The 15,682-nt window shown below is 38.7% G+C and overlaps 1 protein-coding gene across 5 annotated transcripts in view; it reads right to left on the minus strand.

The window, feature by feature from the left end:
- Positions 1 to 15,682, minus strand: part of LOC114523512 (kinase D-interacting substrate of 220 kDa B-like) — a 36,716-nt gene that overhangs the window by 7,352 nt on the left and 13,682 nt on the right. For all 5 annotated transcript variants that reach the window (XM_028544463.1, XM_028544464.1, XM_028544462.1 and 2 more), the window contains 12 exons: positions 13,940 to 14,038; positions 13,766 to 13,864; positions 13,290 to 13,388; positions 13,041 to 13,139; positions 12,673 to 12,771; positions 11,718 to 11,816; positions 10,498 to 10,596; positions 7,510 to 7,681; positions 6,506 to 6,673; positions 4,259 to 6,135; positions 3,866 to 3,922; positions 2,893 to 3,101 (listed from right to left, as the gene is read on the minus strand). In XM_028544463.1, coding sequence (XP_028400264.1) covers positions 2,893 to 3,101; positions 3,866 to 3,922; positions 4,259 to 6,135; positions 6,506 to 6,673; positions 7,510 to 7,681; positions 10,498 to 10,596; positions 11,718 to 11,816; positions 12,673 to 12,771; positions 13,041 to 13,139; positions 13,290 to 13,388; positions 13,766 to 13,864; positions 13,940 to 14,038 — 3,176 coding nt within the window. The remainder of the gene's footprint in view (positions 1 to 2,892; positions 3,102 to 3,865; positions 3,923 to 4,258; positions 6,136 to 6,505; positions 6,674 to 7,509; positions 7,682 to 10,497; positions 10,597 to 11,717; positions 11,817 to 12,672; positions 12,772 to 13,040; positions 13,140 to 13,289; positions 13,389 to 13,765; positions 13,865 to 13,939; positions 14,039 to 15,682) is intronic.

Consider the following 15,682-nt stretch of genomic DNA (forward strand, 5'->3'; position numbering starts at 1 on the left):
ATGATATCTTGTCCATTCAAAATTATGGCCGGCTGTTGATGTCGACTAACGCTTTAGTCTAGTTTAGACGAATCAAACTAACGTCGTAAGACTGGAACAATTAAAATTGCATTAACCAAAAATCACAAAACAACACAACAATATATATGTGTATATATATACGAAGATATTAACATATATACTCACAGATGTGTTATGTTTTAAAAAGTAAACACACAGAAACGCTTGGACAAAGCTTGGATAGCTACTTGTATTTACAATGGCATGTTACACGCGATACACGTCGATGCGAACTACTCTTGTTGATTGCAGTTGGGCAAACAGCCCTTTGTCGAATAAAATTTTCTAAATGAAGTCGAGGATATACTATGCGTCCGACCGAGGACAACGTTTGATCATGAATGAAATATATATTCAGTAGAATAAGATTAAAAAAGTCACTGTGAAACAGTTGCGATAAATAATTGATTTTCAGAGAGTCTAACAGCTGCATCGCAATCATTGACGTATATAGTGCGAGATGTAAACAATGTTCAAGGCAGAAGCCCTTGATAGCCTTTTTAAAACCTTGGCTTTACCGGCCGGGACGTGTTTTCAAACACGCGCACTCGAAAAGGCGATGCGACGTAGATCGCCTCGTTTGCATATATATAACTGATAGAAGATTCGCTCTACTCATGCAGCAACAACCAGCCAGCCCGTCATCCGACACGTGACACCCTTTAATCGCTTTAATTTACTATCCACTGTATTGACGAATATGAACTAATTACACGAGCGTGAACAGCTCAGGAACTGTAAACAGAAACTATTATATGCATGTCGGTCCCGATGAAACGAGCTATTGTAACAACATGTACAATTTTAAGTTGTTTGCCCAACGCACTATCAGATTTTGATTAGCTCTTCACCAGGCGCCTGGAAAAATACGGAGCATGCACGTACGGAACGGAGCATCAGAATATAAAAATCGTCAAGATTCCGTCCCTTTTGGTTATCGTACACAAGTAATTTTATGTACATTTGTGTGGCGAAAAAGTTCTGGAATTCTGTGGCGGTGGTAGTGTTCATGTCGCACGTCGCTTCATATTAAATAACGCCATTTTGAGGAATTATCGAATCGCGTGTTCAGTCACAAGGGTCAAGATCACGACAGGTCCGGCATGGGACAACATATATTAGATAATATGCAGAGCGCCCTACTGAGACAATTCTTATCAAGAAATTATAGAAAGATCGACAAAAATTTCACGCCGTATGACCTTGCAAAACCGAGATATGCATTGCCGATCTATATTCATGAACATGCACGCATTGAAACACATGCAGTTATTTACTGTTAATTCTTAATACTTATTATTACTAATTCATAAAGAAATTTCAATTTTTCTTAAAAAATGGGTGTCTTAATTACTCCGGCGTGAGCGACGAAGTTGAAATTTCGTCGTCGCAAATGTGTTTTGGCGCGAAATATACTAGTATTTTTGAAAAGTGTATGTGACCGTATTTATGTACGTCACAGTTTTGTCTCCCAAGAGTTGTGGTGCACCGTGCACAGCTCGAAATCTCTGACTAATTTTCCGATGCGCGATTTAATTTCGCTCGCATGATACGGCAATTCCTCCAAGAGGAACAAATAAACCGTTCTTTTGATGCTGTTCGATTAAGTTTAGATTGAATTGGGGTAAGAATATATTTAATACATGTAGATTTTGGTCCTATTTTAATAATATCGCTGCTATTTCGCCGTTTAACAAGATGTGATCGTGCACGTCGCAGTTTGCATAGGATTGAAGATTTAATATAAGCGCGAATTCCAAAGAGTAAGACAAAGTAACGTATCATGAAGTTTATTTACATTTTTAAATAATGGAACTTCTATACTTTTTAAAGTAAGATTTTAAAGTACGATGCTTCTGAATGTCGCGATCGAACAACATTTAGGTTCGCCAGGCATCTAAATTAAATGAGTATGAACTGTATTGTTTATGTTCAGAAGATGTATATTGAAGACTGGCACGTGCGCGGCACGCCGGAGTTAACGCCAGAACAGGCGTCTTGTTGTAATAAAACATCAATGAGGTAACTCTGGCTTGCCATTAAACTTTACTTCATGATATATCGTTTTATGATATCATATAGGCGCTCTAAATTGCATCATCCCGTTTACCCGAGATTATAAACGGAGCGTGAAATCAGTTTGAGGTATTGAAATAAGTAAATTGCATGATTCTGGGAGTGGTGACTATATCGGCTGTTTACATAATTCCCGAGATTAAACGAAAAAATTACAATACCTATAATTTCTTCCACGACTTCGAGGTGATGAGATAGTTAAATGACAAATGACAATCGTGGAAGCGATGTAGTCATCCCGACAACAAGCACGAGCTTGTTGTTTTGTGTTTCATAAAAACTTTTATTTTAATACTTCTAGACTATACTAGAATTATACTAAAATCATTTTATGTTTTGCTTAATCTCGGGTAACCGGGGCCAGGTAATCTGTTTATCAGATGCAAAAGGTGATATGACTGAAACCACAAAAATACGTAAATACCTACTTTGACAGTGTTCAACTCATAACAATAATAATGACAGTGTGCAACTTAATACCTTCTTGATTTATTTATAAAAAAAATTATCGCCATTTACGTCTATTTCATGCACGCGTAAAGCTTATACAGTTGGGGATTAAATTGATCAATTTCCGCAGCAGGCGACTATGTTATTTGCATGAAAATTAGCTCATCAAAAAATGCTGACTCACTTTTCGCAGATTACTTTATATACATACCCGCTCGCCTGCATAATCTGTCAGCTGTTAAATATATGGCTTTCAGCTCGTGGTATATATAATCTATGATATAAAAAAGACATTCCCTGACTTACCTGTCGTTTTGGTGAGCGGAATGCAGCGTTGCTCGATGTCGCATAATCCAGGCGCGAAACAACTGCCAATCACCGAAATTCATTTCCATGACATCCCGAAGTTCTATCATATCACATTCGAACAGAACTCGGCCATTGATGTGATTCTCACGAACTGTTGTCTGATACGAGGGAACCATCGTAAGAGTGATGCCATCGATCTGTGAGAGCTGGAGGAAAATTGATGAAAAAAACCATGTTAATCTAACAAGCCAATTTATGAACGTTGCTTGAATCTGGATGCCATTTGATTCGGTAAAAGTCAAGCCATTTGGAAACTTTTGGGGGTATTTGCTGGGCAGTTGCCCCTACACAATGGCATGGGCAAAACTCGCTAATTGGGGGGGAGGGGGAGGGGGAGGAGAGGTTGCTCATGCATGTCTCTCGAAGTACCGTCGTTAACATATAAGCGTGAACACGTGATCATAAAACATGTTTTTATTAGATTCAACGTTGTAACGTTTGGGCGGTAAAGACAACTTGTTTCAAGCGCATTCAGTCAATAAATTTGGAAGAAATCACCTGTAATTTCTACTCTAAATTACCTATAATTTCTATACTAAATTACCTATAATTTCTATTCTAAATTACTTATAATTTCTATTCTAAATTACCTATAAATTCTATTCTAAATTACCTATAATTTCTTCCAAATTCATTGACTGAATACATTGCGTATAGCAATCCAAACTTTTATGTTTGCGCTGAAACAAGTTGTCTTTACCATCCAAAAGTTACAACTTTGAATCTAATTTAAACATGTTTTATGATCACGTGTATACGCCTCGATGATAACGACGGTAAACAAACCATTTCAATACAAATATTTATGCCATTTATCCAATCTCGTATTCTGGGTCTTTCGTTAGGGGCGTCGGGGCGTGGCCAAGAAATACCGAGATTTATTGTACATATCAATGAATCGTATACTTACTTTAACACAAACACCTTCTTCGTTTAGGCCTATAAAACCCATAGAATCTGAGGAACCCTGTTAAAATAAATTAAGAGCTTGCATTGGCAAAAACATTTTATGTGCAACAATACTATTAAAACCCGCATGACATGCTGAAAGGAAGACACATTACTTTGCAAATCAGGCAAGCACGCTTTTAAAATATTTATAAGCAACATCTCAAATGCATTAGTGTATGGTCAAGCCGTGAAAACAACTATTATCATCACATCAGAGACAATTTGCCAAATTTCCCGACCATGCCTGTTACATGCAGGAGCCTTATTATTTGGATTTTATAGAATGCGCGAATTTTAGAAGGTATTTTCCAAGGAGTAAAGCAAAGGTTAGGTCAATTGCAACACGACTTACCCCATCTCCACCATTGCCAACAATGTCCACATTATTCAAGGTATTGTTAGAAGGGGCTTGCAGTCCTTGAGAAAGTTGATTTCGGATAGCCGGGTCCAAATTAACGGTTGCCGCTAGGAATTTTCTAACATCCTCCACCTTCAAAACCGGAAAATGATTGCCCAGATAGGACTCGAAATACATCGCATCATTGTCCATCGCGTACTCATATCCACTTGAATTTGGTAGCCAGGTCTGAGTGGTCGTAAATAATATCTTCAATGGTAGATTATCTGGCAAAACGTTCATAAATTCCTCCATGATTAATACCAACCATGAAACTCGGTAGGGCCAAGAGTCCACCAAACTCACCCACGATGCTAAAGCATTCCACTGAAAGTTCAGACCCTTTGCACGGAGCAAACGTCCACTTAAGGAAGTGGTGTGTATCAACCTCTGTATGCCCAGAGGAGTTAGCGTTTCATTTTCAGCCAAAACGTGTGTCATATCTGGGGTTTCCTCGTGCTTTTCACCATGGATATCGGCGATGCTACGATTTAAACGGCAACCACCAATACCACCATCGTCTAAGGTTAATACAGTACTATGCCTGTTGCATAGAAGCCCATTACTCTTCGAATGCTCACGCGCAGAACACGGCGATAATTCCAAACTCTCTCCTTCCCATTCTAAATCAAATCCGCTCGTCTTACGATGACGCAACAACTGCTCCACGGAGAGTCTCAGAGCGTCAGGAAGATTGCCGCTGAAGTTTGTTTTCGGCTCAGGTAAAAACACCGGAAGGTGAATAATATTCTTCAAGTAATCCAGCGCAGTGATATGAGAATCCTGCAGAACGTTGCTGAAGTTCTGTTCAATCGCGCGCACCATCACGCGAGGATCTATCGCGATCACGCTGATAAATGGTGCGTCCGGATCGGTGAACAACAGGTTTATGGAGTCAACCAAATGCAACACCTTTTGTTGCTCCGAATTTTCAAGTCCGTCGAGGAATAAAATTATTCTGGTTTGAATTTTCTTGAAGCCATCTAAGGCGAGAACGATTTCAGTCAGTAACTCCACCTCCTGTTTGAGCGCGTGTATAAATCCTTCCTCTTTGAGACCTAACTGAGTCGCCACAATGGAAACTCGTCTTTTCGGAGAGAAAAGCAACGAGTAGACGACGGAACAAAACGTCGTCGCTTGAATGATCATTGAGATGCCGACTACGCACGCGCCTGATATCTGTAGGCCAGCTACAAGGGAACCACTGTCGGATCCAACTTCCGTGTACAAAACAAGTGCAACTGCACCACACATCAACACGAAGAAAAATATAATAAGTTTCGGTATACAGCAGCAACATTTCTTAAATTGTGGCTCGGAATGCTTCAGGCCAACATACTCGACCATAGGAGGCCGTAAGACGCGGTATAACCGTGAAACAATACAACCGAAATTCCCTTCAATTACCTCGTTCAGCGTCTCCACCATGCTGACGAGTGCGGTAGCCTCACTGCTACTTCGTGTAAGCTTACTGAAATCGGCAAAGGCATAATGCACCGGAAGCGACGTGCGCATGAATGTGACAGTGGGCGGGGCACAGAACACGACGAGGTACAGCAAATAAAAATAATTAGAGAATCGGCAAAAATATTGGCTCACCCACGAGGACTCTGTGTCATTGTATAGCCGGTTGTCATAGAGCAACATAAGGAAAAATACCAATTGGCTAAGGATAAACGAAGAACAACCAACTGCAACACCAACGATCCAGCTGAACAAGGAGCAAAAACCAATTCCAATTAATATGCAAAAAAAGAGACAAGACAGCACTCCGAAGCACGTGAAACGAAGTCTTGGACGAATCGCCTGTTGTGTTATTTCTTGCATTTCCTCTGTTGAAAAGAGAATTTAAACATTGTTTAATAGCACATTACAAATCTTTTGCTGAGGGCGAATCGAAGTAATGTGCACACTTAAATTTTTCACCCAGTTTAAGAGATTGGACTACTGGTCCATGCGTACGCGTAATGAGAACTGATTTGTCATCGAAACGAAATAAGAAGTCTGCACGAGTCGTATTATGTAAGAAATAGGGAACACTTTTTCTATAGAGCACTTTGGGAAATTAAAACTTGGAATACCATTAGTTTGTTTCCCACTATATTATTTGTTGTTATTCTCAATTCCCACGCGTATTTCTATAACTAGCTGCATGTATAGTGCAAAATATATAGGGCAAAGCAAACTTTCTCATAAACTTACGTTGAAGCCGTTTAAAGAAGTGTATTTTACTACTTCCCCATCTTGAATATACCCCTACAGTAAGAGGTAGCTCTAATGAAGGCTCACAGAGCAATTCAGCTAAGGAGGTTGCATAAACATTGTGACCCAGTAATTCCTCTGTCTGACGCTTATCATCTTCCGCCATACCTGTTGAAAATATTGTACAAATTAATGGTAATACAAAGTAAAGAATTACCGTTAAATAAAGTTTTAGTCGAAAATCAGGCTTGTCAAAGTGGCTTGATAGGATTAGATTACAAGCATTTCTTCCACACAAAAGTATTTAAAAGTGAAGATTTATCCCTGATTATGGGTTTTCAACAGCTTCTTGACAAATGAGAGCGTGAGTACATAGTCTTATACCATCGGGAACGAGTCTGTATTTTGCAGTAATTAAGCTACGAAGGTTTGCATAAAATTGGCATTTTCACAGCAGAGCCATGGCGCATGTTAATCAACCATTGACACCATGATTTACTTTTAAACAGTGCAATGACGATAGTTGATTACCCCTTTGAGTTGCGTTACTGTGTTACATACATAGGCTAGCCCCATCAAAACTCAAAGTTATCAACTTAAACTAATCAACCATATCGTCATAAAGAGGAAATTGGGAGCTTTAGCAGTGACTACGAGTACGACTATGAGTACGAGATTCGTCATTCTCGCGCGTTGTTTGCTTACGCCATCAGTCAAAACTCGTAGTCGTCGAGCTTTTGAGTACGAGTTTTTTGATAAATTTCGTACTCGAAAGTCCAACGACTACGAGTTTTGGCTGATGGCGTAAGCAAACAACGCGCGAGAATGACGAATCTCGTACTCGTAGTCGTACTCACTGCAAAAGCTCCCTAATGTCTTATTTAGGGGGGGGGATAAGATTAGGAACCAAGTTATATGACTGTCGAATGAACAAGAACGAATAAGTTATTTCTAGTGAACTATCATGTTGAACTTTTTAGTATTTAATTGTTCATGCAACTAACCTAGAACAGGTTTCAAGATGCTCTTCTTATGTCGTTGATCTATTCGGTATGGTGTCTCGCCGGCCCTATTAGTTTGATACAGCAATCGAGCACTTCGTGGATCTTTTATAATTATTTCAGCTATGCGTCGATATCGACTACGAACAGCGATGTGTAAAGCAGTGTCTCCCTTCTGCAAAAAAGGAAATCGAACTATAAATCTACAGTTAACTAAAATTAAAAAAACGCAAAATAAATAACTGTGCACACATGCAGTAACAGTCGTATAATGACGTTATATTTTTGCCGGGTAATGAGATCTCTAACAAGCCATAAACTTCACACATCTTACGTTTCGATGGAAATATCATCAATTTTCAAGTGTTAATTAAACCTACAAACTGACACGATACAAAAGATATTTCATTGTTTTGGCACCCGTGTAAACATTGTTGCGGAAGCCTAATTTGATTCGCAAATGAATTGTTTTCTTGTTTACCCACCCAGAGAGAAACACGACGAGGCAATGTCAGAAAACAATATCACCTAGTTTGCCAACGGTTTACGTTTTCCCAGCAAATAATTGCCAACCTCATGGGAATCGGCAGCATACATAAATACTGGCGAGCAAAATCGCGGCCTGTTTGACATGACGTGGTATTCTGGGCATGCGTGACTCTGACGTCTATAAGCGAGCGGTAACATCATTGTGTTTCGCAAACGAAAGAATAACATTTCGATTTCGGCCAGTCTCAAAAAAACTACCACCCATCCCTAATTCAAACCACTTTCATGGGCAGATAAAGTAGCTATATTATTTTAAAAGATGATCTAAGAATTCAGCATTAAACCCTCAGTAAATTACACCGTATAACAAACAGTTCCACTAATTATTTCCCTAAGCCCTGTGACGACGGGCTTTCGACAGGTTCAAAAATTGGTTTAGTAAAATGAAATTTTGAAACCGACAAATGTTGACCAGCAGCTTTCATGCATCCTTTTCTTATTTAAATATTTACATTTTTTACAGTACTTTGCCAAACACAAGTTATGCCAACAACGAAGAGAAGTTTGTTAATTTCTATAACCCACGCAATTTATTTTGCAACATTAAGAGCATATTGCTGTTATCAATATGATATCCGGACTTCGAACTGATCCATTGTGAAAGAAGTCAGTGAGAACTCTAATCAAAATTTACTACCTTTGTGCAAGTCACAATACTATCAGCAATACAATTTCAAATGCGTTTGTGCTATTGTTAAAACGTCTATTTTTTCGCACCCTCTCACCGCATGTACTTTGAAAGACAGCACAATGGCTTATGATATGCTCTCTTAAACAATATTGTTCGTAAAAGTGCAAAATGCATACTGTATATCGCGAGTACAACTGTACAAAGCCAGAAGAACACCGTATGCTGCCAGCATGTCGAATTTTACAATATTATTTTCCAATATGCTGCGGAGGTAGAAAGGAATATACCTGACATGCCAGCATGGGGCTTATTTTGATCTCTTCCCGAATTTTGACATTATTGTTTTCAGTTATGACTCGATTAACGCACTGTTTTGCACAGACGTCTTCCTTTTTTGACTTAGGAGTTGTTTTAATGACCGTAAAAATATAACAACTAAGTGTAACTGACGAAGCCAAATTGCAACAATCGGTGTTAAATTTGAGTTAGAATTATGTTAAATGTAATATATAAAGGGAAAACCCTACAGGGGGGGGTGGTTCACAGCGGTTTCAGCGCATCGCTTCCACTCGTAAAATGAGGAACTCCAATTTAAAGAATGTCCGGATTTTACATGTCTTGAATTTTTATGAAACCTGGCGTGCACTAAATTAGCCAAATTCTCGGCAACAGCATCAACAATTTGTCTCACTAAAAGAACTCGTATTGATGCAATTATGTATACGTGTGTCTGTCTGAAGCGATGAAAATATATGCAAGGGGTAATAACAGTAAATGCACGTTTAACTGTTTCTCTGGATCCTAATTGGATTAATTGGTGTTCAGCTTGCCCTGAATTTATATAACATTGACTTGGGCTTGCCGAGTGTACGAGTAAATCATTTTCTTTTCTTGCATAACCATTTCAGTCAAATCAATTCAAACTTTATGATTCGGAAAAACTTGAGGATGAATGAAAGAAACACTGCATGTGTATTTGACAAACTTCATTCCCTGGATTTCATGTAGAAGCTTACGATTATAGAAATTGAGTTGCAACCGACATATATAACTTCAGCTACATATAGGACAAAATTGTGACTGGTAGCTAACTCCGAAAATAAAGGTTTTTGTATCAAATTCTAAAACCTTCGACCATACTTTGATGACGGAAGTATAGAAGAAAGTTAGACAAAACTTAAATGTTTAGAGTTACTACTTTGTGTATTTAGTCATTGTTATTTTCTGTGATTTCTCTGAAATATGAATTGTTGTATTTTGATAATTCAGTGGTTCTCTTATAACAATGACAATGTTACAAAGTTCATATACGTTCTGTAAACCCCTCAAAATTCTCCCCCCGGATTGGGCTTGAAATGACCTCATGCTATCATGACATTAGGATGTCAAAAACGCATAAAAGCATACAGTTGTCTTGTTGCTAAGAGTTGCGGGTAATTCAGTCTAATGATCTCAGTCTATTAATTTTGTCAATGGGCCCATGAGGGATTCCTGCATGCCAGCCGAAACAGATCAATTTTGACGACTTTTACCAATTGACGTTTGTAAATCTGCCTGTAAAACTTATATAGGCCTATAGTTTAGATATTGAAAATATTAATATACGCGTTACCAAACACACTGTTTGCTGTTATGCATCTTTAATACTTAAACATTTAAGTTAATGATGACAAGTTTCATGAAGTGCAATAACAATGTCTATTTCACAATACAATCATTCGAAGTCACAATGTTAGCTTTACTAATGTCATTACATCATTTAGCAATGCCTAAATGTCAACTCTACATCTTTGATCCCTCTTCAAACTTACCTTGTTACTGACAGATAAGTCAGCATTTTTCTCCAACAATAACGACGTAATCTCCGTATGGCGTTTCTTTACAGCAAGTAATAATGGCGTCTCTCCATCCTACATACAAAAAGGCAAATCAATTTGGCACAAATCGACGAAAATCTAACGCGATATACGCTCATCTGTCAGACCTTTTTAGCGAATGCTCCCACTCGAAGTGAATATATTTGACAAGCTATGCAGCATTCGCAGCAAAAAAACGGAAAGACGTTGAACTACTGGCGAAAAAACCCGTGCGTAGCGGTAAAGCTAGTCGAGGGGAATGATCATGAATTACCTGGTTGAAGCTAATACGCGGACTTTTTCCTCGCTGTACAACAGGCCAAGCAAGCGAAACGTGACTCCCTTGAAATTCTTGCAAATATTGCAGGTAATTGAACAAAGGCTTGTGGGAACCCCCGCATTCATTTCAAAAACCAATTATGACAATTATGCATGATGTCATGCACCCATAAGCGCTTAGGATTAGATTAATAGTGATGATTTTGAGGTAATGAAATAAGTAAAAACCACTATTCTGTCAGTGGCATACAGTTGTTAGACAAATCTTGTGCTTGTTTGGTTTCATGAAATGAAGCTATGATCCAATATTTCACGCTTCGCTTAATCTCGGGTTAGCGATATCAGTTTCAATTACAGTTTGGCTGTTTTGTAAGAATTCGGTATGAAGTCTAAAAGATTAGGTTTCTATTTTCGAGAGACTTTTGGCACATTGGAGACAGTAGTTGCCGAAAGCAAACATAAAAGCTCGTTGAACGGATTTCCACAATGGCATGTCAGAAGGGCATTCTCGTTCGTTGTGGAATGCTATTTTTATGTAGCATGGCAATTCAGTTTAAACTTGGCCACTTTCGATCTATATATGCCGACTTCATTACAAGCGATAAAAGCGGTTTCTCAAAAGTGTGCGAAGTCAGATAAGCCTCTGAATAGCAATAGCGATAAGAAGTTAAAACCAAAGCCACATTAGCTTTGCATGCAGTTTTTATAAATATAAAAGCATACGGGCAGGTATGGCTCGAAAATCCACGCGTGTTCAAGTTCCGCGCCAACAGACGAAAGATCGCAAGAACTAGGTTTCAATGCAATCAACTCAGTGGTTCAAATCTAAATTTCAGCAAACCGTATAAGGAAAAGTAGTATATTTTTGCAACGTCAGATGATGATTAGAAACTTACTTTTCGTCGGGATTCTGTAAAAGCTCCAAACTCCAAAAGCTCTTTCACGACGGCAGTATGGTCACTTTCCACGGCATACCATAACGCAGTCTTGCCAGCCTATACCAAAGAAGTTAATTGAAATGCATTTTTTTCTCACTCAACCGGCCAACCTAGTGTCCCTGAAAAATGATAAGTCAGATTTTCTATTGGCCCGTTTACACTACCGATTTTTGGTGCAATTTTATGTGCAATTTTCCTCTTTTGATAGATGTGAACGAGTAATACGTTCTGCACGAATGTTCTGTATTTGATTCCGTAATTAATTTAGCCTAATTCACTTATTCGTATCTATCAAAAGAAGAAAATCGCACCAAAGTGTAAAATGTTCTTATGAATCAGGAGATTTATTCAGTCGACGGTACCACTTTAGGGTCGATGGTGTCACAATATTAACTATTGCTGCGAGTACACGCGGTCTTTGAGTATAGACGCCGTGAATGAATTGTTTTTATAACCTTACTCTATTTCATGTCGAAAATATGTTTGTAAGAAAAACGTCCTGGTAATTAGCCGTTTCCCAATCAAGCAGGGCACTGGGTCTAGTCGCGAACCGCAAAAGATCCATGGACTGTTTGGAGGGACAAATGATTTCAGACTTATATTTCCTGTCTCTCTGAACAATCCATAGATGCTCTGCGTTTCGCGACCGGACCCAGTAGCCTGCTCGATTAGGAAATGGCTAATAACGCAGTGGCGAAGCAAGCATCGATAATTGAGTGGGAGGGACATACTCTTATATTCATAGATGTTTACACATGATCAATTGTTTTTACAGTCTGTTAACATGAATATATGAATATTCTCCCCTTCCGAAAATAGCAATTAATACGCCACTAAAAAAAGAAAATAGCGATAGGCATATCCGAAATACCGGTCATAGCTATTTTCGGTATGGCACACGTGACAAACTTACCAGATCCCCTGCCTCGATATCTGCATAATTTTCCAACAAAATGCGCACAATCTCTACATTTCCATCTTTGCATGCAGTAATTAGCAATGGCAGACCTTCCTGGTGAAAACAAAAATGATTTTATACATTCATTTTGTAACCGACAAGCCTTCTCTTTTTAAACACGCACAATTCTCGATATACAACAGGCTGGTTACAACCAGAACGCCTGATTATTCATTTATATATATTTTTGTAGGGAAAACCACACTATCCGATGGATAGCGATGTAATCCAGCTCCCAGTAGTTCCAGTAGAACAACCAGCCCCTGTAGTTCGCTCTTAACTAGAAGCAGGATAGCAAATAAAAAAGATTAAACTATCCTTACCTTGTCCCGAATATTGATAAACGCTCCATGATTGGTTAGATTTCGAACAATACCAGTATGACCTTGCTTCACCGCCCACACCAACGCGGAATTGTTGTTCTAAATATGAAAATTAAAAGGATAGCAATATCGGAAAACGGGAAAAGAACTAAATAATCGCAACATGCCGTGTACACAAGAAAACTATAGTGAGAACATGCATCAATTGAATCGTTTAGTAGAGACGAAAATCAAATCAAAATCACGAACCTGATCAAGGTAGTTAACATCGGCACCCTTTTCAAGCAAAACCGTTACAGCTTGTTCAAAACCTCCTTTGACTGCCATTATCAATGGGGTCCAGCCATTCTGTAAAAGAGAATTGGAATACGCTACTAGAAGCAAAACCAAAGCGGTTATACGATGTACCGTGCTGTTGTTTAGTTATAATATGGTTTATCAGTGACCTCTTACCCAGGAAATAGAACCCTGGGTACGAGGTTGGTTCACCAAGATATTAGATATGCGGTGTGCTGTGTTTACGGTTGTACTTTGCAAAAAGATTGTCGATGTAGTGCGAACCGCTGCTGCATGTGTACTGTTTTTACACTATAGAATTAAGATGGTGGCTGTCGATTGGCAGAGAGAACACGAAATCAGTGACGCTCATGTCGAAGAATATGCCTTATATATACACTATATACCTGCTGCACATGCAACGTCCTATGATGCGACAGCATACTTACACTTCCAGGCTTGTTGACGTCAGCATTCTTTTCCAAGAGCGCTTTCATAACATCAATATGTCCTTTGCGAGCTGCCCAAACCAGAGCTGACGTGCCATACTAACGTAAAAACACGAGAAACAACAGTTATGAAATTATCATGAAGATGCAGGTATGCCTAGTTTGAATGATTACCTTGTCGTATGAATCTGGATTGGCACCAGCGTTAAGTAACTCCTCTACCACGGTTGTGTGTCCACGACCGGCTGCCCATATCAAGGGATTCATACCATGCTACACAAATGAAAAAAATTACCGTGGTTCGTGACGTTTTTAAGACTGGATGTTCTAAGGATACACGAATTCTAAGGATACAATAAAGGTTTACCAATTTGTTTTAACTATAGAAGTCCTGTTGTGTTTACTAAGTGAGCATATGCATTATGCACACGCATCTTTTCAGTGTTTTCACCCGCAATAATTATATAGTATTAAGTATAGTCTGGTGATTGTCTATTGAACTCAAAGTCAATCTTCTTATGAAAGGCTACAGGCGAAATTTATTGACTGTCACGCAGCATAAATATCAATTCGACCGTCGTTTTCAGTCAAGCTCAAGGAGAAATATAGAAGGCCCAGATTTTTGACACATAAAATGAACCTCCACGAGATGACCCTCAATGGAAAACAGGTGAATGTTGGTTATCTCAAAGATGAACAGCTATAAGATCACAACTACACTGAATATAGCCATATAATCCCCAATATTGTCCTGTTAATGCGTACCACGTGGTTGTCCAGCACAAGTCTATGAAACGTTTCCATGCATGCATCGAGAACACACAAAATAGCGGCCCTAGACTGCATGGGTCGAGTCGGCAAACTAGACACCTCCTATATCCTTGCCATGGACCCGCGGCTATACCCAGCGATACTATACTATAAAGTGAGGAACGTTTTGCGGCATCGAGGATGGAGAGTGAAAGTATTAAACATACAATCTAACTAGGATGTATGTAAAAATTAGCGAGGTTAGGTAGTCGACCTGGGGCCGATCGTTTAAACCGGTTAGTCGCTTGTTTACAAAGTTGAATATCTTTTTTCATAAATATTTTCTGGACCGATAGAAGTTATATTTTCTAAAGTTTTAAAACAAACAGTGGTTCAGAAGCACATAACTTATTAAAATTTAACCCTGCAGGGTTAGCGCTAAACTAGCTTTGAAAAACGGGCCCTGAAACCTAAGTTCGGGCAACGCTGTTTATATTGAAAATTTGCAATTATATTTTGCAATGCATGGCCCGAAAAATGATGACTTATAGCTAACAGAAAGGAAAGATTCTACTAAAAAAGGATGGATCAAAAATTTGGAAAAACGGCGAACATTATATGTACAGATATATTAGTATACATATTAGTGGTATACATAGGATGGCTTCAAGGATGGATTAATTTGCAATGAAAAAGTAGACAAAACAATCCACCCGCTATTGTGTTATAGAAGCTATACACATGAATATCGTAGACATACTAATTACTGTATACAATGGCTGGCTTTTCTAATATAAGCATGTTTAATAAAATACGCTCGGTTATATAAGTTTCAAAAGCTTAAGTCGCGGTTTTCCACTAGCGATATTTTTCGCGCGAAGCGACTTTACTCCTTTGTATTCGAGCAATTTTTTCCAGATGGTTGCAGTTGAGAGCTCTGGAACAAAAGTAAATTGTCGCCTGGCGCGAAAAATATCGCTAGTGGAAAACCGGCTAGAAGTGGTGTAAATAAAAAAATTGAATTTGTCATGCATGCATTTTTGTCAAATAGTACTGAAGCGTGGGGATTATTTTGTGTTCTCGGAAACGTATATATAGAAATGAGTTCATGGAAAGAAGAAGATTGGCACGGAAGAACACACGGAAGATTGTATTGAACGGCGAGTT

This window comes from Dendronephthya gigantea, unplaced genomic scaffold (assembly GCF_004324835.1).
Source record: "Dendronephthya gigantea isolate DGI-Jeju-01 unplaced genomic scaffold, DenGig_1.0 000027F, whole genome shotgun sequence".
Lineage (NCBI taxonomy): Eukaryota > Metazoa > Cnidaria > Anthozoa > Malacalcyonacea > Nephtheidae > Dendronephthya > Dendronephthya gigantea.